This window comes from Rhipicephalus microplus, chromosome 3, assembly GCF_043290135.1.
Source record: "Rhipicephalus microplus isolate Deutch F79 chromosome 3, USDA_Rmic, whole genome shotgun sequence".
Lineage (NCBI taxonomy): Eukaryota > Metazoa > Arthropoda > Arachnida > Ixodida > Ixodidae > Rhipicephalus > Rhipicephalus microplus.
Genome location: NC_134702.1, coordinates 9,852,463 through 9,878,442, shown reverse-complemented (window position 1 = coordinate 9,878,442; position 25,980 = coordinate 9,852,463). Strand labels below are relative to the sequence as shown.

General features: G+C 43.2%; 1 protein-coding gene across 2 annotated transcripts in view; it reads left to right on the top strand.

Annotated features, from left to right (window-relative positions):
• LOC119182810 (scoloptoxin SSD14) overlaps window positions 1-18,774 on the top strand; it is a 64,397-nt gene extending 45,623 nt beyond the window's left edge. For both annotated transcript variants that reach the window (XM_037433477.2, XM_037433476.2), the window contains exons 2-11: window positions 1,260-1,475; window positions 2,315-2,437; window positions 3,751-3,848; window positions 5,736-5,928; window positions 8,244-8,407; window positions 10,280-10,569; window positions 12,720-12,907; window positions 16,063-16,303; window positions 16,838-16,951; window positions 18,352-18,774. In XM_037433477.2, coding sequence (XP_037289374.2) covers window positions 1,260-1,475; window positions 2,315-2,437; window positions 3,751-3,848; window positions 5,736-5,928; window positions 8,244-8,407; window positions 10,280-10,569; window positions 12,720-12,907; window positions 16,063-16,303; window positions 16,838-16,951; window positions 18,352-18,498 — 1,774 coding nt within the window. In that variant the 3' untranslated portion in view covers window positions 18,499-18,774. The remainder of the gene's footprint in view (window positions 1-1,259; window positions 1,476-2,314; window positions 2,438-3,750; window positions 3,849-5,735; window positions 5,929-8,243; window positions 8,408-10,279; window positions 10,570-12,719; window positions 12,908-16,062; window positions 16,304-16,837; window positions 16,952-18,351) is intronic.
• The last annotated feature ends 7,206 nt before the right edge of the window (window positions 18,775-25,980 follow it).

The following is a 25,980-nucleotide window of genomic DNA, read 5'->3' as shown; positions in this document are numbered from 1 at the left end:
ACAATGCACAAGAAACGTTCAACTACCTATATGAAGACGCGTTTCACTTTCGTGTTATACCGATTCCGAAATTCCGATCAGCCACTCCGAAATTCCGATCAGCCACTTTTTTTTTGCGCTTCCTTAGGCTTCAGATGTGCATGAATGGTATAAACTCTTTTTGTTGTAAGTCGTTTTAGTGTGACTTAATTTTAGTTTCTCATCGTGCATGAACGTCCCTTATCAGCTTTATTGATAAATCTAGACAAATCTATTGTTGTTGGAGGTTAAACATGACGTTTCTGCTGTTGGGGACCCGCCCGAAAACATTCCTCTAAAAGAAAAAAATCGCCAGATCTGCGTGGAACGCGTAGCAGTCACAGCGAAAGCTTGAAGAGCGGCCTTTCAGAGCCTTGTAACGCGACATGTCGCGTTAAAGAGCTCGTTTTGCATCTGGGTCTCAGTGGGGATCGAACCCGTGGCACGTGAGTGTTCTACGACACAGCCGTGCCTCTTGTTCGGAATTCAGTGAACATACCTTCCTCTGCTTGGAAATGCAGTGAAAGGAACCTTCATTCTTCGGATAAGTGTGGTACCCGCTACACACTTGCAAGGAATTGTGCAGTTTTTTTTTTTTGTGCTGTGTCTGACGACGATAAAGGATTACGCCTGACGCTTTTGTATTAAGTTGGAGCATTCGATGACCCACTCGGTAGGCAATTCGAATTGACGCCTGGTTGTCGTTTCGCTGTTCTAAAACGCTTTATTACTCGTATTAACGCGATTCTTTTCTCTACGTTAAGCCTGCCTAAGATCAGTTTGCAACAGTCTCAAGCACCAGCGTGGCTCTGTGCTAGAATACTGGGCTTACACGCAGGGGACCCGGGTTCGAATTACATTGTGTGTCCCTGGTGTTTTTGTATATTTTACGTATTTTTATTTATTTTGCGTAATAGTTGTTACGGTCACCGGTGGTGGTGATGACAGACAGCTACAGCGCACGCGACCCTTGTGTTTTTATAACGGGTTTCGATGTGAGAAAAAAAAATTAGAGGGGGGTGGGGGGGGTACAGGAAAGTCCAACAGAAGCCCTGTAATATGCCCCCTGTGCGGGCAGAAAGAGACGTGCGAGTGGCTTATAAGTGTTCGTTTTTTAGAAATGGGCGTGAGTGACCGGCAGATATACGTAGACAACATATCTGCGAAGGCTAGCTGTTTCGTGATCTGACGGTTCTCATTGATAAAGGTGTCCTTTTTTTTCTCTCTCTTTGTGTGCGCAGCACGAGCTTCACCAAGCGCGACTGCGTAATAGTGGCGGTGGTTGCGGTGCTGGCGCTGGTGGCCATCATCACCACGCTCGTTTTGGGTCTGCCCCAAATCAGCGAGAAGCGAGCGCGTTACTCGAACATCACGTTCAGCGCGTCACCCTCGCAGCTCGGCCAGTACCGGCAGGCGGCCGTCACCGTCGACGGGGAGCCGTGCGCACCCATTGGCAGGTACACTTCTCCCATGTGTTGTAGTCAACTTGAAGCGTTTCTGCATTTCTCTACTTTCACTTTGCAAAATATGTCTCGATACCGGCTATTTCTGCCAATTTCTTCGCTAAGGGGACTCCGGGGGGAAAGGGGGATATAAATTTGATTTTGAAATTACACACCGCCGCGGCAATCTAGTGGCTAACGTACTTGGTTGCTGACCCGCAGGTCGCGGGATCGAATCCCGGCTGTAGCGGATGTATTTTCGATGGAGGCGAAAATGCTGTAGGCCCTTGTGCTCAGATTTGTGTGCACGTTAACGAACCCCAGGTGGTCGAAATTTCCGGCCGGAGCCCTCCACTACGGCGTCTCTCATAAACATATGGTGGTTTTGGAACGTTAAATCCCGCATATCAATGAAGGGTTTTACAATTGCCCTTCCACAATACCAATATCACTACTGTTGCAGTGCGAAGGTAATTTGGTGCAGCGCAAAAGTAGCAGGTTATTGGTGGTGGCTGCTAGGTCTTGTATATGATTGTTTATAAAAAAATGGTAATGTGGATATGCTCAGTCGTGCAGCCTTAATTATGGCCAGTATGGTGAGGCTCACACTGTGCAGATTGTTCAGCAGCTGCATCTTTATAGTGGTGCGATCTTTCTTTCTTTTGCAAGGGGTGTTCTCAATCATACCCCAGCATCATAACCCTCTCATGGTGCTTGCACATGAATGACCAGAGTCATTTCATGGAAACAATAGTTCTACTATTAAATGTGTTTATTTGCTTTCATATGCATAAATATTTTGTAGTACACCGTATCAACTGTTGGTGATCGTTGTCCTGTTTTTATTTTTGCAGTGATATTTTATTAAAAGGGGGATCGGCTGTTGATGCAGCGGTCGCCCTATTGTTTTGCAATGGCGCTGTGAACCCTCAAAGCATGGGCCTTGGTGGGGGTGTATTCATAACAGTGTATACAAAGTAAGTATCCTTGACTACTGATCCTTAAAATATTGTATTTTTTTTTCATCTTTTACACTATCATAACTTTGCCTGCACTTCGTAGCAGAAGTATAGTCAAGGAGTGGCACACCAGGCCTGTGTCCCCCCCCCCCCCCATTTTTTGTTCTGCCATGGGAGACACGGCACAAAATGACACTCGAACACAGTGGCCTTCAGGGGGGGGGGGTAGCTGGACTGCTAATTCACCTATTAACGTACTTCTCTAAAAATTTCCATTCATATTCATTAGGTTGCTGTAATGCACAGGAGAATTTTTACGTCTGTTTCAAGTCCATGGCACATCATTTACTGTTTAAAATGAAGTCAAGCAATAATTTCGCTATTCTTTTTAACCAAGGGGCAGAATGGAACAGGTTTATATAACATGCTTTTTATGCTACCGAAATATAGTGAAATTGGCAAATAATGAGATGGGGCTGAAAAAGTCAGCTTTGCTGCAAGGGTAAATTAAGCAGCAAGTGCGATAGCTATAAATCGGAAATGCCTTACGAAGAAAGCCTAGAAGTTCATTCCTTTAGCTGACATGATTGCTAAGCAAGAAGAGTTGTCTTTGTGCGGTCTATATGGCTTCAACGCAAACTTTGCAATGAATGCGCAATGCATGCAAAGCTATGAAGTGTCTGTTGGATTCCCCCCCCTCCCTCACAACACAGGCGACCTCGCTTTCGAGGTCAAAGTATGGAGGTGGAGGCACATAGTTCCATTCTGACGAGAGGTGCGTGGGGCAACGCCCTTTGACCTCTGGCCTCTCGCGCCGTCTCGCTGGGGGATAGTGACTAATGAGCCCCTACCACGCTGAAGCCCCTCAGAAATTTGCTTAGCACCAGCTACAGTGTTCTACACCAACTGTATATGTACATAAATGGCTCTTCGTTGGTATGATGGATGATGTATGCCTTTTCTGGGCTATGTTTTAGGAGTTTTATACATACACCTATACTGGAATATCATGGCGATGTCGGTAAGAACCACTGTCGTCTTCATATTGATCAGCTAGGCTTGGTAAATGAAATGGGGCAGCACGTGTTCTCTGCCAGCTTATTACACATTGAACTTCTTGCCCTTCAAAGCAATTTTTGTGCCATTGCTGTCTTAATAGGCAACACGTGGCCCGTTGTGTATATATCGAAAACTGTGTGCCACAGATGTCATGCTTGTTTGCTACATTAGTTGATCTGGGTAGATTCATTTTGCATTGCTGGTCGGTATTTTTAATTATAGATTCATTGCACTTCATGAGGATCACTAAAGTATTTTCTCTGGTCCTGCAGTGCTACTGGAACAGCAGAAGTCATTGACGGCAGAGAGGCAGCCCCAATGGCTGCAACGGCAGAAATGTTTATTGGGAACGGTTCACTCCTTTCATCAGGCAAGGAAATGCACCTTTATTTATTTTAGCTTGCTCTGTCATATTTTAAATGTGGTAATAAATTGGGTAGCTGTTGCTTATGAAGTTGCTTTTGCTTTTCTTCTACCATATATTTGGATTTAGCACTTGTAAAAGCAACGTGGCTTGTAAGTTTAGTGCAGGTTGGGTATATTCTCTTCAGCGGTGGTGATACGCATTTGTGTATGCAATGCTGGTTTTATTGACAATGCAGGAAAGAGCAGTCAAATTGAGGCTTGGATGCGTGAAAGAGAGAGGAGAATGGGAAAGAGAGGAACGATGCAACATGGCGAGAGAATGAAAGAAAAAGAAATAGGGAGGATACAGATGGAAACGGGAAGTGTAGCGTAGCCTTGCATTGTATAGTTATAGCAAGGGGGTAGGAAACTGAAGTAAGAGTGATAAGGAACCAAATGTGAAGAATGCCACCAGCTCTGCTTCACACCAGTAGTGCTTAGCCGCCCCAATTTTTCTGCACCCCACTAACACCTCAGAGGAACTCCTCATGCAGTAATAAGGGATTTTTTTTTCTGCTGGAGAAAGCATATGTTCTTGGTACCATTAAAATTGTTTAAGTGCATCAAACAGACTGAAGCACACGGCAAATTGGTTGCTCAGGTGAATGACTTACTGTTGAATCCTTCTTCCACCAAATTTTTGCACTGTTCCCATTATGGGTCAACTTGCTTTGCCTCTTTATTTTACCGTAGGCCATTTCACTTTTAATACTTTTGACACGAGTTGTAGCTCTTACCAACAAATGTGCTTTCTGCAGCGCTTTAAGCTCTGTAGTGTATCTTATTATATGTATTGTTTAAGTATAGCATAGAACTGAGGATACCATATGAAGTGCTGTCATTACTGAAAAGTAGTAATGCATAGATTTCAGCCACATGTAGTAATAAACTTCAGCATACATAGCAAGACAGCATGTGCTATTGCACCGTGGGCAGTATTTTTCCCATGTCACACAAATGCGCAGTGTACTGATAGGCCATAGAAAAGCTTTCATCACACTGCCATTGACCATATTGTCATGTAGGCGACGTTGAGCTGGCCAGTGCACAGACGAGCAGAAAGGCAGGTACCGGTGGCAATAAAACTTGGGGTACTTTATTGGGGCTGACTTGCGCCCGAAAGCAAACTGAAGAAACACTGCTCGGTGACAGCGAAAAGAAAAAGAGCTAGCCAGTGTGCCTGAACGGTGACTAACCGAATCCCCTATCAATCCGGTATCTTGCAGCACATCCGGGCATCAAGATGGCTTGCGGATACACTCCAACACACACAAAAAGCAGATGAAGTGCCACACACACAAAAAGCGGATAAAGAAAGTGATTAGGTTAGGTCTGCATCTTTTCTAAACACACGTGGCAATATAATTATACATGCAGAATATCAATCTTCTTCATCCACTAATTATGAGAGGAAGTTTTCTTCTCTATTGATTGAATTGTACTGTTGAATAGTATTGCTATGGAGTGATTTAGTGAAGCAGTTACTGAGTGGCACATCAAGCTCAGACGTTTTGCCAAGATGACCAGTGCAAATTATTACTGAAACATATAGCTTTCCATCATTGTGTAAACATACTTACATTACTGTGGATAACTCGTACCTATCAATATGTGCTGTGTAAATAATAGATGTTATATTTATGGTCGTATCTTAATTTGCTTCATTACCTTGCTTGATCCTGCATAGGTCAGAACTTACTGCCCTGTTTTTTTATACTTATAAATAATTATTTAAGCTTTTTAAATAGTGTCATCCTTTAACCTACGCTCCTGTTCATTAATCCTTGTGCCCCCGATAGGTAGATGCATTTAGTTGAAACCATGTCACTTTTCACATTCTCTTCGTGTGCAGGTCCCCTGTCTGTTGCTGTTCCTGGAGAGTTGAAAGCATACAACACAGCTCATAAAAAATATGGCAAGCTGCCCTGGTCTCAGCTGGTTGAGCCTACGATAGAGCTTTGTAGGAATGGTTTCCCAGTTGGCAAGCACCTGGCCAAGAAACTTCAAGAGAAGCGGAATGGCATCATTGGGGAGCCTGCCCTGAAGTAAGCTATGCACTCTATTATTGCCCCTTAATTGGCCAGCTTTCAAGCAATTAATTGTCTATGTGTTAATCTTTATTAGAACAAATAGAAATATTTTCTTGCTTTATTTCTGATCTTTGAGATTACAACAATCAGTAGTGTTATTCAAGCTAACCTTAATAATAATACAATATTATAAATTGGTTCGTTGGGCTCAAATAAGTATGCTGGCTGGGAGCTAAGTTTCTTTGCGCTAGTAAGAATCTTAAGGTAATCAGTTCATCATATAGCATAAAATATCGGGTTCTCCACGGAAATTTTTTAAACATGGACATTTTGAGGTAGAGAGAAAGAGAGAGGGGGTGATATACTATACTTTAAAAGTTTCATGTTTTTAACTGTCTGGTGTTGACACGCATCCACATTTAATTTCTGGCCAGAAATGTTGGGCATACATAGTACACAAAAAAATGGAAGCAAGTGCACTTCTGTTTTGGTGCTGGCATTGGTCTTGCCAATTCTTGAAACCACAAGGCCTCCTGTTCAGATGCCTTTTTACATAAGTTTTGGGTACCATGGCTCGCTGGTATTGTGCTTGCACAGGTGCTGCTTATTGGTTCCCCAGGCATACATATCAAATAGATGAACCTAATTCGGGAACAGTAGGTGCTCTTTCGAAAGTGGCAGGAAGTGAAGTGGATCAGTAGGCAAAATTACATCCACTGGGGGAGAATATTACATATATATATATGACAAATTGGGAATTAGTGCTAGTTTAGGGCTCTTAGCATTGGCCCAGCTTAGCGAATTGCCATTTAAAAGCTTGCCATATTTCTCTGCCAATGATAAAAGCACTTGAAAATAAACCCATTCATTTAACAAATACATGCTTTTTGCTCCAAAACGTTTGTTTGAGCCATGTGAGTAAAATAAGCTTCAAATATGCTGTGCTTGTGCACTAGATGCACACCCCATTCTGGCAACTATTTGAGTTCGAAACAGCTTAAGGTACCAGTGGGTAGCCAATTATGCATATAAAATCACTTTTTACAGAAGTGCAATAATTTAATTTAATTCGTCGGTGTATAGGAAATGCCCAAATGTACTTGTTAAAACATTTGCGATTCCGCAGTAAACTTCAGGGCAGATATCTCGAAACTGGTACTCATTCACAAATGCCTACCATGCATTCAGAATAAGATAAGCACTAAATAACTGTTTACATACACTGTACACACTTGTCCATTAATTCAGAGAAAGCTGTCGGAGGTTTTTTTAATTTTACATGCTGTAACTTCATTAATTAGGTCCACCACTGCTGTTACTTGGCCAGTAATAGTTGTAACAGATTCATTGCTCTTTTGGAGTGATATTCACTAAAAATGCCCTAGTATATGAATATGGGTACACATGTTCTGCTGCATGCTGTTTTTAGCTTGATTTAAGCACATAATTTCTGATATATGCTTGTTAACAGGTGCTTTCCTGAGTAGTTGTTCATTAATCTGCACTTATATTACACGTCTTATTTGAGTGCGTGCTGCTTTTAATAGGCACTCTGATTAGGTTTCAATGCATGCAGAATAAGTGTGTTTTAATTTTTACATCGTCAAGCCTTTTTTTTCTTCTGATGACTACTGTATGTCATAGAGAAAAATGACTAACAGGAATGTATGTGAAATAGCCAAGGTGATTGTGTGAGATGTATGGGTTCATTAGTAATCACACTTATTCTATGTAATGAGCTATACCTAAGCCATTGCATACTTTATATTAATGTCTAATTACTCTGTTAAACAAAGTATTAATTGGCAATTATTATAGATACATTCTATGAGAAATGTTGCAGAGTGCATTCAGAAATAGATATATCTTGTAAAGGTGTTTGTAAGATGTAACCTGTACTGCATGGACTTTCATTAAGGCTCTGAAGAGAGCCCATAAAGTATAAAAAACTGTTTCTGTGTATTTTATTTTTTTCTGATGAGGTGTTTTAGATATTCACATCAGCATCCTACTCTTATTACATGCTGTGGTGTTCTTAGGCAGCTAAAACTAGGTTCATGTCCTTTATACAAGCCCAGGGTATAAATTGGCTGAACATTATTTCTTAATAATGTATAAGCACCTTTTGGCACTGTACATGCTGCTCTGAGCAACCAAAAATGTCGCAACTAGGTGACATGAAGGAGCTGTGCTTAGCATACCTTCAATAAAAATGCCGCTTGCAAACTGGATTCTGAAAAAGCATACATATTCCTTTGTGTTGTATTTGCTTGCTGTGAGAATATAAAGCACTTTGTTTTACATAAACACTGCATTTGTGTTCTACGAAGGGAGTCATTCTTCAACAATGATACAAACGATGTGTTCAAGGAAGGAGAGATTCTTAGGCGGCCATTGTTTGCCGACACGCTCCAGTTGATCGCTGAGAAAGGAGCTGAAGAGTTCTATTCTGGGGAGCTTGGAAAGAAGTTTGTCCAAGATGTGCAGCAAATGGGTTAGTTATTACTTTTGTTTTGAGTAAGCTTCTGTTTTTGTTGGCAAAAGTGCCATTCTGACAAGTTACCTGTCTTTTTCAAGTGGAAAACATGCAAGAATGCACCAAGAAGTGCCATTCTTATTACTAGATACTGGTTCAGCAAATGACAGCTGGAAATAACTGTTCTTTTCAAGTAATATCTTGCATGTCACGCACACCACTACTGGATTAAACCTTGTTGGTCTCATTGCCAACTTCCCACTGTTGGCATTTAAATTATGCTGCTAACTACGACCAGCCATACTAAGCTTTATTTTGCGCGCATGCTCAAGTTACGCATCAGTTATATAACAGTCTGTGTATACAGTACATATATCTTGATTTTTCCTGCCTTTATGCCAATTTATTTGTTTACGGTACCGTAATAATTGCACTTGGCTGCATTCACTACTTGCAAGTGCAGCACCTTCTCTTGTGGTGCTCTGTTTTCTGCCAGTGCTCTCTTCAGCGCTAATATTAACATGACGCGTCCAAGAGCTCTTTTCGAAGAAATTGCTGTGTCAGCGACATTGATTGTGAGTGAAAATATTTTTGTCTGTGACTGAAAAAAAATACAGGAAGATGCAAATGAAACAATAATAAACATGTGCTGGTTCGATAGATGATTAAACCCAAGCCATGTGCATGGCAAGCAGGTGTTCTACTACACAGCCGCACGTCTGCTTGGAAGTATGGTGAAAATGCTCTGAAAGTAACTTTCATGCTTTGCAAACACACACGTCCTCTATATAAGGCTTCGTTATAGAAACATGCAATATTGCAGTAATATTGTTGTGCATGCGCAAATTGCCATTGGGTGTCAGAAAAAGTGATTATCATAACGGTTTCATAGTTTGAACGACCACCATTACAAAAGGTATGCATGTTATTGTGGGATTTCCTCAAGACCCAGGAAGTTGGGGCTCAGCAAGTACGAAAGCATTCTACGTGCATAATTGCTCGTGGTTTAAAGCATGCTATCAATCACACAGAATGCAGTCATATTGGAAATCTACACTGACACAAGTCTCTTTCAACTTCATTTGATAGCATGTAGTAATCTACAATAGGTAAACTTCTGTAGTAACATCAAAGTTGAAGGGAGGATCTGTGCGTAGAGTTATGGAAATGACAGGCACAACCTGAGGTGATAAAACACATTGGCTGAAACTTGACTCTGCTATGCGTGGGTGGGCGTAGTGGCAGGTACGCCCACCCAGGCGTACCTGCCACTACGCCTTGTGACTCATTCTTCCTTCGTCTCCTTGGCTCGCTGCCTGCTCTTGGTTTCATTCCGATGACGAAGTCTGGCTTTGTTTAGTACCTCAGACTCACTTTTTGTATTTGCCGACAAATACCATCGAGCCGCCCCTTCTCTATATACAATGCAATGCCAGCTCCTCCTCTGTTGCAATGTGGTGTCACTAGCTTTGTCGTTTCACGTTATGCCAGATGGCCCAGCGAGCGGCGCTGCCAGCCACGGTGGTTGCTAGGCAACGGCTCAGCTCGCGATGTGATTGCCGGCCACAGCGAAGCGATAAGAATACTTCCAGTGTAGCTCTCACTACAGAAAATTTCACGATGTGAAAGGTGTATGGATAAAGTCAAAGAAATGAGCATTACGAGGCAGGGTTAGGCAGGTGAAATAATGTTGAAACATTTACCTGTAATATTTGTCACTTCTCTAGAAATGTAATTAAGGTGGTCAGAGATTAGAGTAACAACCATAAAATCTGCATAACCAACTGAGCTCAGCTAATGAGACTGGTATAATGTGAGATCTATAGAAGGAGCTCTTGTCTTCAGTGTGTGACGAATGAGTAAACTTCTCTTATTTGGAATCTCCTACAGGTGGCCTCATAACAGAAGACGACTTGAAATCTTACCAGGCACATGTGAAACCAGCCACTAAGTACACACTCCTTGGTGAACATGTCATGTACAGTGTGCCCCCACCGGGCAGTGGACCAGTGCTTTCTCTCGCCCTGGGCATCCTGTCCGGTTACGGGTACAGCGGGAGCAACGCCACAAGCAATGTGGACGACGCTACTCTTATGTACCATCGCATTGTGGAGGCCTTGAAGTTTGCTTACGCGAAGAGAACCTACCTTGGAGACGAAGCTTTCGTCAACATAACAGACGTAAGCTGCACGCATTTATCACTCCTTTAAGCGCCATCTTCTTGAGACAGGGTATTCGTAAAATTATTGCCGGTGATGTAGGATGCATGCTGGTAAAGCTTTCTTTTGTGTTTTTCTTTTTTTTTATGCAGTGAACAAAAAAAAGAAAATGAGGAGCTCAGTTACTGTCTTGAATTTTATGAATGCAATGCACAATAAAAGCAGAAAAGCTCAGGTTAAAATACTTTTGCTTGTTTGAAAAATTACCGCATTTACTCGCACAACTTGTACCCCGCCCAACATTCAGCCAGCTTTACTAAAAAAAATCTTTGCTCACGTACATTGCCCCCCCCCCCCCCCCAGAAACCGCTCACTGGTGTTGGTTGTCAATGCACTTATTAACCGTTCAAAGGCACATGCACAAAGAGACTTGCAGCCTTTGGGTGCTTCACAGAGAAGGAAGGAGATACTTCAAACGGGTGCACCCCTCACCGAGCAGGGTAGGCAAAGGCGAACCAATGAATGTGATAGTAACAAATTGGAATGTCACATGAAGAATTGCAAGCAGATCAAAACATGCCCCACATTGCTCACGCGAATAAGTGTCTAATTTCTTACTTTGCTGCGTCTGAAAAGCACGTCCTTTTCGCAAACGGGGACTGTGCAGCAAGTGCAGTGACCCTTGTGTGTCTGATAACTGCAGCAGAATAGTTCCGGTGAAAGCTCAAGGCATATAATCCACCCCAACAGGAGGTAAGCGCGCACACTCCTAATCGTCCAACCACCTCCCCTTTCCGCTGAGCAAAGTATGCGTAGAAAATGAGAGCGCGCGTCGCCGCGTCGTGACGATCTCACGACCAGCACTCATTGTGTCACATATCTGGTAATGCTAAAAACAAGATAGTTCCCCCGAGATGGGCGTTGCCAGTGGTAAATGGTATATATAAATAGCTTGCAGTTTCAACCTTGAAGGAGGTGCTCCTTTGTGACTCAGTAGATAACGCCTTGCACTCGCAAGCAAAAGGTCAACGTTCGATTTTGCACGCCGGAGTCTTTTTTCTGGATTAATTTTTTTCTTGTGTTTTCATATATATATATATATATAAATAAATGATTCGGTAACAGCGGTTAATAACAGTGATTGCAACAATGATTTCAAATCGGACCTCTTGGCTAGTGATTTCAACTAGACCACGCATAGCCGTATCTGGCTGGTTAAAGTACATGCTAAATATATTAAACACATACACTTTGTTGGTTGTATGCTCAATTTTTTCCTTCTTTAATTTATATACCACTTGTGTTAGGACTACATACTGCACATAATTTCGGATCTGTTCGCGATATCTCAGTGTAATTTGCCCACCCCCTTTTCAGAGTTCCAAAGTCGTGAAAAAAAATGTGCTAATTGTTCGAGCAAATGCGGCAGTTAAAACATGGAATTTGTAAATGAAAGAAGTGAATGAGCAGAAAAATAAGCTGTAACTGCAATATTACCACTCAGCGCTATCACTTCAGTTCAATTGAACAAAACAAGTGGTCTACTTAGTTATGCTTTCCCTCGTTTTGATATCCTGTTTCCCTCATGATTTCGCATGCACTGTGCTTTTGGACAAGCAGCCCTGGTCTGAAACTTTGCTTTACATATATGTACAGTGAATGTAGTCACATGTGGCAGTTGGGCTTTATTTTTGTCAGTTACCCAGATTCATTATGAAGTCCAAATTGGTCAGCCATATTGTAGCTAATCAATTTTTAGTGGACTAATATTGAGTATCAGTAGCGTGAGAGTACTGTACTTTTAATGTGCTTTTATTTCATCTACAATTCATTAGAGCTTCAATTATCTCTTAATTTTATTTGTGATACCCAAGCTAATATTGTATGATTGTACAGACCGAAACATGAAAAGTGCAAATAAATTGATTTAATTTTTAAGTTATTTTTGCTTAAGTTACTTTTTAAGTAGCTATCAGCATATCATAAAGGGAAACTTCATTGCTGTACAAGCATTTTATTTTTTACTAGAACTTGGGGGTTTATCACATATTAAAGTTATTTGCTGGAGATGGAACTGATTACATACATTATTATTAATATGCTGCAAGTATTAGCATAAATGCGTGAGCTCATACATTTTTAATGCCTTTGAATTCCTTCTCCTGTTTTAGATTGTGGCACTGATGTTGTCGAGGGACTATGCCAATTCTTTAAGGTCCAAAATTTCGGACATTGAGACTCATGAGCCGAGCTTTTACGAACCAGCAACCCATATGAACGAGGACAAAGGAACGGCACATGTGAATGTGCTGGCAACAAATGGTGATGCTGTCTCGGCTACCAGCACAGTGAACAGATAGTGAGTTCGCTGTTCGAACCTTTTATCGCGTGTGTTTAAAACATGTTCTCTCAACAGCAAAATTTTACTGGAAGTTGGATCCACAACAAATATGAATTTCTGCTATATCAGTGCTTAATGCTTGTAATCAAGCTGGTGACAGTATAGGTTAAAATGTCAGATGCAGTATGGAACATTTATTTCGAAATTAAATTCCCAGACAAAGCGGAAATTCAGCTTTATCGAACATGTTGTGTCCTGCAAACTTTCGCTGTTGATGTACAAGTGAACCTCATGTATGCCTGCTATCCCTTCATAGCCCAAACGTCAATCCGTATAAAAAGAAACATTTTCTCTTTTCTTTAGGTCGTCAAAAGCGGGATCATAAAAGAAATAAGTTGTAGTCAAAACTAAAAGAAAACATAATTAAATACTTCTTCGTGGATAAAATGTTCACGACCGAAATCCAACTCCACTGCTCCAGAGAGGCCGTTGAAGGCTTAGTTTTAGGTTTACAACGCCGTAATCCCAATGTTGAGATATTAAACTGATCATATAGCAAGACTGATGCATTGGACATAGTGGAGTCAATGTACAGAGAAACAGCGTTCGTTGTTTTGGTTAGTCATGCTGTGAATTCCCAGTACGACTTTTGTGAAAGAATGTAGCCAATTTATTGATACTGATTACCAAGGTTGTCATAAATTTACTATGAATTGTTCTGGAATATACTGGTCTGTGTAGATATGTATACCAATTTCGTTATTTAATTCACGATATTTCCAGCACACCTTCAAACAAAAGTAGTATTACATTGTTTTTTTTTTTTAATGAATACGATAGCAAAGAATGAAAATGTTACCTATATGCGGAGCAGTGAATTTCTTTCATATCTGATCTGGCGTAACTCTGGCGTGACTAAAAGAACACTGTCGCTCTTGCGATTACTGTTACCTTCCTGCTTTCTAATGCTTTTACTCGAAGTAAGCTACAAGTCTTTACGAGATAGTGCACACAATACCACCGTTGAGACGCAGTTCACCCCACCTTCACACTTTTAGCATCCCTGCATGGATGCGACAGAGGAATGATAGGTTTTATGACTGTCTCTGCCGTGACCGCTGGCGGTGCTCACTCTTGCTTTGGTAGCTTGTAAAAATACAATGTGCAGGAAAATACTATCAATTTGGATTTTATTCACAATGGCTGTGGGCTATAGGTAGCACGCCGTGCCAGTGGAGATGCTGCGGGAGGAGGGTAAACCCGTGAACTCGCATAGGCAAAGGTATGACGCAAGGATGCACACCCCGTACCACTTTCACCGGATGGATTCTTGATCGTCAAATGACTCTATATCGGACCAAAGTACTGTTTCATGTGATATAAACTGCTAAATGTTTGCTAACTCAATTCTTGCCGCAGTGCGAAGGGTGGTGGTGTCAGGTGATTGATCGTGCATCAACCATGCCTTACGTAATCCTGTGTGTGTTACAGAAAACTCGGGAACAAGAATTGACGTACGAACCGAACAGCACTCTGAGATAATTTGTGCCGATCCTGGCTGGCAGATTTGCCGCTGTAGTAGGCCACTAGCGAGTAGCAGGCCGCCGCAGCTGCATGGGTTTGAATGTTTAACGTAGCAATGATTTGGAAACATATTATGTCGTCATCATTACTTTCGTTGTAAGCACCATGGAGTAACTTCTTCAATGAAACACAAGCATTTAACTTCCCATTAAGTAGTGCTTGTCACAACCGTGATTACTCTAACACTGCGCAATTCACTGCACTCCTATGTTGCAGGTTCCACCAGCGCGACCCCAACAAGCATATTGAAAAGAATACATGCATAAGATTTATGCAACATCTAAATTGTGAAAATTTTTTGAATAACGTCATTCAGACGGTAACTATGAAGTGCAGGATAAATTAGCAAAGAGGAGCACATTTTAGTCATAACTGCACGTTTAATTGCGCTAACCATTTCGCTTCGCTGGTCGAGCTCGAGCGTGTTGGCAGCATGCGGTGCACCAGAATATTCACTGTAATTGGGCTACGTGCAGTGCACAATAAAAACTATGCTCTTATTTTGACCTAGTTGAAAGATATTATACAATAAATACAATCAAAATGCAACTCTCTGATCGTGAGTTAGCAGCTCATCATTCATTGTCGCTGTCACTCTCGGTGCGTTCTACGTCCAGTGAAAACTCCTCAACGCCAGGACAGTTCCTTTAAACATCACTAATGAAAATAATTTGAGGAATTGTCTCTGCCAAACGACTACAATAACACCAACAATTCGTCACTCACCACGCACAACACCAACACGGCATCACTCACCATGTTTATTTGGGCACGGAGAACATTTTGCTCTAAATCCCAGCAAGAAGCTAATCGCTTGCTGTGTGCTGCTATCTGTCAACGAACGTCAAGAACAAGCCGCGCAGGGTTGGCCAATGTTTGGAAGAGCAAAGCGGGAGGATTGTGCCAGTCCTCGTCTGTCTCTTTTTGTGTGTCATGTTTTGTTGCGCTCTCACGATGGGTTCTATGTCAAACCATGAGCCTTCGCTACTTTCCGCGAACAGTGAATGTTACGGGATTCATGCACTACAAAAGCACTGACTAATGCTATGCGCACGTAAAACAAGGCGAGTTTCAACTGCAAAGGTCGGACAACATAAAAATATCCAACGTGGCTGCACAAAATCAAGCGAAGCTGATATGTGTACTCTGCGTGCTATTATCGAAAGCATGAGTTGCCACGTATTTGCACGAAAACTTCGCGTCTCACAGGAAAGAATCTGATTTATCGTGTCACAGATATCCAGGACATTCACTAATGCATGAAACATATAAACTGGTTTGTGTTCATTTCTTGCTAACACGTTAGCACTAAGGCTAGCACAGCCGAACAAGAGAGAGTCTGCCTACTCATTATCCTCGAGGATGCTGTTGAATTCTGCTTGGTGGCGCGGCAGTCTATGAACATTGCAAATACAAAGCTCAACAGTGACAACAAGTGTGCCGCCAGTGTCCATATAATTTTTATCGCAGTATAATTGCTATTGCCTCAGGTGTCCATATAATTGCTATGTCAATAAAATTGTTCGTCCATTCTTTTTGTGGACTCAAAGCTTGCTGAAACACAGTCTAAGCGTACATATTTCCTCTAGCTTTGGAGCAATGCTGGTTTCACCATCGACGGGCATAGTTCTCAACAGTGGCATGGATGACTTTTCTGTGGAGAACGCTACAAACAGTTTCGGCCTGGAGTGGTCCACAGCCAACCTCATTGCCCCAGGCAAAAGGCCAATGTCGTCAATGTGTCCCACTGTTGTCACAGATTCCTCTGGTGCTGTGCACACTGTCATTGGTGGTGCTGGCGGTTCTCGTATCACCAGTGGCACAGCTCTGGTAAGTCGATACTTGCGGTTACTTGCTCCAGCTTCACATACTGTATGGTTTACGTCTTTTTATTTATGTACAGCAACCTTAAAGAAAATATATATTACGGCAGAGAACAGCTATGCAAAGAGCTTAGAAATATGTGAAAAAGGTGCACAAGCTGCTAGGAAGAATGTTCTGGCTAATTAAAAGCATTGCCTTATTGCCTGCCACGGAGGTCTAGTGGCAGAGGTACTATGCTGCTGACCCGCAGATCGCGGGATCAAATTCCGGCTGCGGCGGCTGCATTTCCGATAAAGGCGAAAATGCTGTGGACCCGCGTGCTCAGATTTGGGCGCACGTTAAAGAACACCATGTGGTCGAAATTTCTGGAGCCGTCCACTACGGTGTCTCTCATAATCATATGGTGGTTTTAGGACCTTAAACCTCACATATCAATCAAACAACCTACCAATCAATCAATCAATCAATCATTCAATCATTCATTGCCTTATTGCTTGTTCCTAATGTAATTGTGGTAAAATTCGTGATTTTATTCTGCAGGTTTTGTTCAGGACACTTTACCTGGAAGAGACAATCAAGCAGGCCATTGATGACCTTCGTATCCATCACCAGCTCTATCCAAACCACATTTTCTATGAGAAGGCTTTCCCACCGGTATGTATGTGTATTCTTCATGTTTTGAGGAAACCTTGGTACCAACTGTTATTGGAGGCTGTTGCAGCAGCATGCTAGTATACTTTTGTTTTGACCAACTACAACTATCACTGAATGCCAATACACCACCACATCGGTGCTCGGCTGCTGACCCGAAAGTCGTACATGGGCTCTTTCCCGGATGCGGTGGTCGCATTTCAACGTAGATGAAATGCTAGGAGCCCCTGTGCTGTGCGATTCGGTGCACATTAAAAAACACGAGCTGTTCAAAATTTTCTGAGCCCTCTATTACAGCATGCCTCATCATGCAGTAATTTTGGCATGTAAAACCAGATATTATTAAATTACTGAATGCCACTACTGCCATTAATCATCCAGTACTAGTACAATTAAAAAAAATGGCAGCATATCCACGGAGTGAATGATGGAGAGTGGGGCGAAGCATTCGTCCGTCCATGCGTCCGTCTGTGTGACTGTCCATGCGTCTGTTTGTGCGCCCGTCCCTGCGTTCTTTCGTGCATCCGCCCCTGCGTCCGTTCATGCGTCCATCCATGCACCTGTTTGTGTGTCCGTTCGTTCATCTATTCAACACTCCAAGTCCCACCATCTCGCATCTTTTTATCATATATTCCCCATATAGAAGCACCGCCATCCAGCGGACATTTCAAGGACTAAACGAGAGGTGGCACACGCACACTTTCTAAAGCTAAGGAGGTTACACCCAGCGAGTACAATGTAGCATCCCTTTCTTGTCCGATAGTGCTCAATGTACATGCCAATGGCTGCTAATGGGGATCGCAGCGTGCGCGTTGACTAAAAGCCGAATGCTCATGTCTCTCATTCCCCATTAGCAGCCATTGGCATGTACATTGAGCACTATTTTTTATTGTTAAACAACGCACAGAAGAAATCTCTCAGTGGCACCACCTTGGAGGTCAAGTGTTATACCTATTTCGGGTATGTGCCACTGGTGGTTACATACGAGAGACGCCCAAGCCACGCCATAAGGAGCTTCGCTCCTAAAACAGTTAATTCATCAGCAGTTTTTATAGGAGCTTCGCTCCTAAAACAGTTAATTCATCAGCAGTTTTTATATTTACATGAGGTTTGTCACCTCTGCTGTATTGTGAAACAGCGCAAGAAACTCGGGCACTGTCTGTCTGAGCCCTGTTTTTTTACACGAATTCATATTGTCTGCGCCAGCTTATTGCACCTCTGCTCTTACTGGCTACACCGTGACCATTGTTCTAGAATGCTGGGTCTGCTAAATAAAAAACAGTCTTTGACTTGGGTATACAAAGTATGTGTCCGAAATGCACCTATTAATTCACCATAAAGAACTTCACGCACTCTTTGTGGTTCTGGCATTATAAGTCTAATCCTTTGTTATTTTGCGGCAGATTATTCTGGACAAACTGCAAGAGTTTGGCCACAAGGTCAGGCCAGAGGTGGAGGAGTCAGCATTCCAGGGCATCACACGATCAGAAGATGGCGGTGTCCTTGCCAACGTGGACTTCAGGAAAGGCGGCAGTATAGCTGGTTATTAAGGAAAATTGCGTGAAGCCCACCATCTGGCCTGTGGCATCGTAGGGAGATCAAAGAGTCCGTCCTGCTGCTACACATCTATAGGTTGTACTGTTCTCTTCAACGAACCATTCCTGAATTTTATGTTCACTGCTGCACTCACTACCATCTTTTTTAAACACCGTTTGAAGGCGCGTTTGGCAGCTGAGCCTCATGGTTTTTATGTATATTTAAGATTGTTTTGCCTTTTGAATGTATACTATGAAAGAGGAAAGTAAATTATTTTTTCAGTCACTGTATTCTGTATTCTAAGCCTCTTTTGTTGCCTCGCCACAGTGATCAAGTGGTTAATATGCTGTACTGCTGGCCCGCAGTGCGCGGGATCAAATCTCGGCCGCGGCGGCCCCATTTTCGATGGAAAGGTAATTGCTAGAAACCCGTGTACTTAGGTTTAACCCTGAAATGCCCATTGTATCATATTTGATGTATTGAATATGGTACCTCAATAACGCTACTAGAACATACTATAGGTGGCACAATAAGTAGCTATTGCAGATTTGACATGTTATGAAGAAGGTACAGTGACTTACATATGATACGGTAGTAATTATTTCCAATTAGTACTAATTAAGTTAAGCCTCAAACAAAATTTCATTCCTATTTTTTTAAATGAACTCTACAAGAAAAAAAAGCCGGCATTTTCTTGCAATTTTTCGCAGGCATATCTGTTCCTGCGCATTAAAGTGGTCAAAATTTTTGTAGCCCTCCACTACTGCGTCTCTCATAATGATTTCTTGGTTTTTGTATGTTAAACCCCATTATAATCATTAGCTTCTTTTATTTATTTGTTGTATTTGTTTTATTTATTTATTTATTTATTTATTTATTTATTTATTTATTTATTTATTTATTTATTTATTGGTGTTTTGTAGTTGTCCCCTAAACACTGGTGCAGCCGGAAATGCGAACCCACCCGTAAATTTTCAGTTTGGCAGTTGTACATAATGCTTGCATAAAAATGTGCGTACATGTTTCCAAGAACTTAATTACAGCCCCTTAGTACACTGAACTTTTTCATGAACTTTTTTTTTTTAAGGCAGCAGTGAGGGTTGAGTGGTAACAAAGTTGTTTTGCTGTAAAGGTATAAATAACGATAACAATAACACATTGTGCAGCTCATTATCAGCTAGCAAAGTGATGTCTGGAGTTTTACGAGGCCTCTATAAATTGTCAACCAACCCCCCCCCCCCCCCTGCTCCCCAATCGGTGGTCTCGTCCAAAGGCAGCATGCTTGACAGTGGATGAAAAAAAAGCACGAAAAAAGTCACTGCTTTGCGGAAAACGCGAAGCAATGAATGCGATAGCAACAAATTGCAAATTGTAATGTCACGCGAAGAATGGCATGTAGATCGAAACGTGCCCCGCGTTGCTCACGCACGAAACGCGCGAAACGTACTCACGGATGAACGCGAACAAGCGTTTGTTCACTGTGTCTGAAAAGTCCGCCCTTTCGCAAATGGAGACTGTGTGGTGAGTTCAATGACCTTTGTGCGCCCGGTAACTAAAACAGAATCGTTCCGGTGGACGAGCAAGGCGTAAGATTCTTCCCACCCACCACGAGATAGCTTAAGCGCTCACACTTGATCTTCTACCCCCCCCCCCCCCTCGCGGGGCTAACCCCTGTATTCACAAACGCTCCTCGACTCGACTTTCACCCTTCACTTAACAGAGTTGAGCACTGCGCCACCACTCGATTGAAAATGACGCTGCGCTGCTCAAGAATCGCAGCAGACTATCACTGATATGCAGTGACTTGCCGTACTTAGAGATGGCGCTCCCATCGGCTTTCTCAGGTCGAGGCGCCTTCGTCGAGGTCGGACGTGTTTTTGGAGAGCTCCGGAATGACAGCTACAGATAAGTGTTTTTGCATGTTTCCAGCTTGCCTCTGTATGTAGCGTTATGAGAACGTAAGGCGCTAGCGTAAAGCTTCATTAGGTCTAGTACGGTGTACGGTTTTTTTTTTTTTTAGTATTCTGTACTGTGTCTTTTTTTTTCTCCAGCCACCACGTGGCTGAGGCCTGCGCGTAGACCGACCACGTGCATGCGCAGGTGCTGTGAAGTGTAGCGTATTTATTTATTATTGTGGTTCTTTTTGGCTTAGACCAGTGTATTTTAGTACAGTTTTCTAACACGTGGGCATCGGTAAACTGAGCTAGCCATGGTCAAAAAGACCGTAAAGTGTTCAGAGTGCGGGATAGGGTTGAAGGTGGAAATTAGTGCGGAAGAGAAAGCAGAAGATGACGCCAAGTGTAGACAGTGCGAGATCGAGGAGAAAATGAAAAATATGATGGCGGTCCAGAGTGGGCTCATGGAGAAAATCGCAGAGCTGGAGAATGCATTGGCGAAGGAGCGAGAGAAAACGTCAGCCATGGAGGAAAGGCTCCGGGCAGCCGAGAAGGGCCTATCGAAGGTCGTGAAGGGGAACGAAGACGCAGGTGACGGCGGAAGCATTATGGCGACGACCCACCGTGCGGGAGAGATGAGGGAAACAGGCATGACAAAGGCAGATACATTGGCCACAGGGCCCAGCTACCGGGAAGTAGTTTTGAGGGAGGGAGGGAGCAAACCAGCAGCCGTGACTCACGCTAGTCACCTAGTCAGCAGCCAGGTGCAGGTTTCAGAAGGAATGTCTGAACAGGTCATCATCGCCGGTGACTCAAATTTAGTCCGATGCGCAGCGGCAATCAAAGAAAGGGTGAAAGGCGACAAGAGAGTTGCGATAGGGACGTTCCCAGGACAAACGCTGGGGACAGTAATGAGTCAAGCGGGTGAAAAACTCGCAGCTAAAGCTAACAATCGCAACCTCGTTGTAATTGCGGGAGGGTTAAATGACGTCCTAAAAAAAGAATCGTCAGGACTAGCGACGACCTTGGCGAAAGGGGTGGATGACATGCGCACCGTGTCCCCCCAGGTGCAAATTGTAGTATGCACAGTACCGGAAGTACCAGTACGCAACATCAACCTGCAAAGAGCGGTAGTCGACGCAAACAAAGAGATATGGCGAATTAGTCGAGAGAAGGGTTTCGAGGTAGTGGATTTAAACAGGGAAGTGCACAGGTGGGGTGGATTCCAAAGAGACAGGATTCATTTCGATGAGAGGCTTGGACACGAGGTGGGCTGGCGACTGGCAGGACGCGCAGTAGCTTTTTTGGGGGGCTCACGGGCCCTTCGGAGTCCGGGGTAGCTCGTAACGGGGAAAACAAACAGGAGGACGCTTTGACAGGTAGAATTGCGAAAAACCAGAAAAAAGGTAAAAGAAAAAGGAAAAAGGCGCGTGTCGCAATTAGTTACATAAACATGCAGGGTGGCAGAAAGAAGGCAAAATGGTTAGAGATTGAGGAGCAGTTAAACAAAGAACAGATAGGCGTGTATGCGGTTACAGAAACACACCTTAGAGACTTGGAAGAGCCACCACATATTAAAAATTATGTTTGGGAAGGGTGTAACAGGACCATATCGGAAAGGAAAGGTGGGGGTGTAGGAATGCTAATTCACCGCGGAGCCAAATGGGTTAGAGTGAAACAGACGTGTTCAGAGCACCTCTGGGTTCTGGGCACAGTAGGTGGAAAGGAAACGTGGCTAGGGGTAGCCTACTTGTGGACGGGGAATAACTGCAGAGAAAAGAATCAGGAGATAGTGGATTGCATGAGTGCGGATATTAAGGAATTTGGTAATGGGGCCGAAATCATCCTTCTAGGGGACATGAATGCCCACATACATGACCTTGACGGATATTCAGACACCAATGGGAAGTTATTACTAGATCTTTGCGAGCAACATAGTCTGGAGATAGTTAACACAGGGCCTAAATGTGACGGCCAGATCACATGGGAAGTCGGAAACAAGCAATCAAGTATTGATTATTGTCTCATGACTGAAGGAATTTACCACAAACTGACAGAAATGAGGATAGACGAGGAAGGCATTAACAGCTTGGGTAGTGATCATAAACGAATAACATTACAAATGGGATACGAAACTAAAAATACGAGCATGGAATCAAAGTCTGGCAGCTCGTATTTAAATGACAAACAAATAATAAATATAGCCGCAAGAGTCGAGAAAGAAGTAGGCGAAATACCAGGCAAGGACTGGGAGTATAGGGAGCTGCTACATCTAATGACGAAGGAGATAGGGAAAGAGAAGAAAACCGTTTGCTGGAAAGGAAAAAGGAAGCCAAAAAGTTGGTGGAACAAGGAAATCCGGGAGGCGATCGAGAAGCGACGCGAAGCATCACGGGAGCATAGAAAGGCAAAAAAGGAGAAGCGGCCGCAGGACGAAGTCAAAAAAATATGGGAAATATATTTGGAGAAAAAATCCCTTGTACAGAAATTGGTAGAGGCAAAAATTAAAGGTGAAAGTGAACGCTGGATGACAGAGATACACGAAAAAAAGGAGGCCGCGCCTAGGATTTTTTGGAGCCACATAAAGGCGCTAGGTAGGAAGTCTGTCACAACGCAACAACATATTCTAGATGAAGGAGGAAATCAATTGGAAGGGTACGAAGCGCTAGGTTACATCCAAAAGGTAACAGCCGATTCGTTTCAAAAGAGCGTCCAGGGGATCTCCCCAGTGAGTAAAAGTGTGGCGGAGAAAGCAACAGAGGAAGAGCTAGTACTAGATAATTTCAACTGGAAAAAGGCCGAAGGAAAAATTCCAAAGCGCACTGCCGCGGGTTTAGATGGGATTCCCGTTAGCCTCATTAACGAACTAGGACATAACACTAAAGAAGCATTGTTAAAAGCAGTAGAAAAAAGCTTAAAGGACGGACAAATACCGGACAGTTGGCGACAAAGTAGAATGAACTTAATCTATAAAGGCAAGGGAGAAAAGGACAAGATTCGCTCGTATAGACCACTAACCATTACATCGGTACTATACAGGTTGGCGATGCAAGCAGTAAAAATGAAAATAGAAACATGGGCCGAACATAACGATATTTTGGGAGAACTTCAGAACGGATTTCGAGTCGACAGGCGGTTAGACGATAACCTGTTTGTTCTCACTCAGTGTATAGAAATATCTAAAATAGAGAATAGGCCCTTGTACGTGGCTTTTCTAGACATCACTGGGGCATACGACAACGTTAATCAGGAAATTTTGTGGGATATACTGAAAGGAATGGGCATGGGCGACGACTGTATACAGCTTTTGAGGGAGATATACCGAGAAAATACAGTTTGCATAGAGTGGGAAGGAATGCGTAGCAAAGAGAACGTTGAGGTTAGCAGGGGTCTGAGACAGGGATGCCCTTTGTCCCCACTGTTATTCATGCTGTACATGGTGAGTATGGAAAAAGCGCTAGAAGGTAGCAACATTGGTTTTAATCTGTCACACAAACAGGGCGGCATGATGATTGAGCAGAAGCTTCCAGGTTTATTTTATGCGGACGATATCGTCTTATTTGCGGACAGTCGAGATGATATACAGCAGCTGGCGAATATATGCGGAAGGGAAGGTGAAGCTCTTGGACTAGGATTCAGTGTAACGAAGTGTGGTTTGATGGTATTCAATGATCCCTGTGATCAGACGGTGTCCATACAAGGCCAAGAAATACCGAGGGTAAGTGAATACAAGTACCTTGGAGTATGGGTAAATGAGAGTGATAGATACATGGAGGTACAGGAAAAAGCCTCGGCAGCAAAAGGAAAGAGGAATGCGGCAATAATGAAGCACAGAGCGTTGTGGGGATACAATAGGTATGAGGTGCTTCGAGGTCTGTGGAAGGGTGTAATGGTTCCAGGGCTTACTTTTGGGAACTCAGTGGTGTGCATGAGGGCAGAGGTGCAATCGGGAATGGATGTAAATCAAAGGACTGTGGGACGCCTCGCGTTGGGTGCTCACGGGAAGACGACAAACGAGGCTGTAAAGGGCGATATGGGGTGGGCAGGTTTTGAGGCGAGGGAAGCGCAGAGCAAAATAAGGTTCGAAGAAAGGCTAAGAAATATGAAGGAGAGTAGATGGGCAGAGAAGGTGTTCCGTTATTTGTATAGGAAGAGCGTGGACACACAGTGGAGAAAAAGAACTAGAAGACTCACTAGTAAATATACGGCTGGTATTGTGAGCCATATGTCAACAAAGAGCGTTAAGGGAAAAGTCAGGGAGGCGGAGAGGATTTACTGGATGGCAGCTATGGAGAAAAAACCGGCTTTGAGTAACTACCGAAAGGGCAAAAATGAAATAAGGAGGGAGGCATTTTACGATAATTCAAGGGGAAGCGCTTTACTGTTTGAAGCGAGATCGGGTTGCCTTAGAACGCGTAGTTATAAAGCAAGATTCAGTAAAGAAGAAGAACAATGCACATGCTGCGGGAAAGATAAGGAAACGGCGGAACATGTTCTGATTGAATGTGGAGATATCCACCCAGGTGTACGTTTGGGCACGAACCTACAGGAAGCCTTGGGTTTTAGGGACAACAATGGAAAGCTGAACACACCCGCGATTGAAATAAGTAAGAGACGGTTAGAGTATTGGTGGCAGAAAATTAGAGAGAAAGGACAAAAATAAATATTGGAAAAATAAAATATGGACAGTGTGCCGTAAATGGCAGAGAACTTAAGCTGAAAATTTACCTTTTTTCCATTAAGATAGAATTTATCGAAGTAGAGGCATTAGGCCAACATAAAAAAAAAAGAAAAAAAATTTTTTTTTTTTTGTCGAGCCTGGTGGCATACTTGTCACCACCCCGTTATAAAGGGGACGCTCATAGCATCCATCCATCCATCCATCCATCAAGTGAAGGCGAAGCGTTGAGTGAAGGGAGGTTCTAGAATACGGGGGTAAACGCGTGATGAAGGGCATCTGCGCAGGTCGCCGCGTCGTGCCGATCTGGCGACGCGCACTCATTGCGCCATCTCGCTGGTAATGCTGAAAACACGATAGTTCCCCCGAGGTCACCATTGACAGCGGTAAGTGGTAAATATAAATAGCTTGCCGTTTCATCGCTGGTGGAGGTGGACCTTCGTGGCTCAGTAGCTAACGCCACGCACTCACAAGCGAGAGGTCGGACGTTCGACTCCGCGCGCCGCAGCCTTTTGCTGGATCGATACTGGAACGTGGTAACAAGTCATCGATGGCCTTCGGGATAACGGATAACATACTTTTCCCGTTGCTAATATACGCCGTGAAGCAACGGGAACAGTGCTAGACAGGAGACGGTGATGGAACGATGTATACTGTCCGTTCTATCACCGTCCTGTCTAGTGATGTTCCCTTTGTAATGGAATGTACCAAACAACCCAGTTTGACGCAATTTTTCATGCCGCGAAGCATGCGACCTTCGCTATCCGGTGTTACGGCACGTGCGAATTGTTTCATCACAATGCTTCTAACAGTTTGCCTATGTAGTTCCTTGGGAATTGCTTACGAATTCAGCTCACGCGTGTGCTTCAGTAATGCTTTTAGTTTCGATTGATCGGAGGTTAAAGGCACGATGACAATGGGCA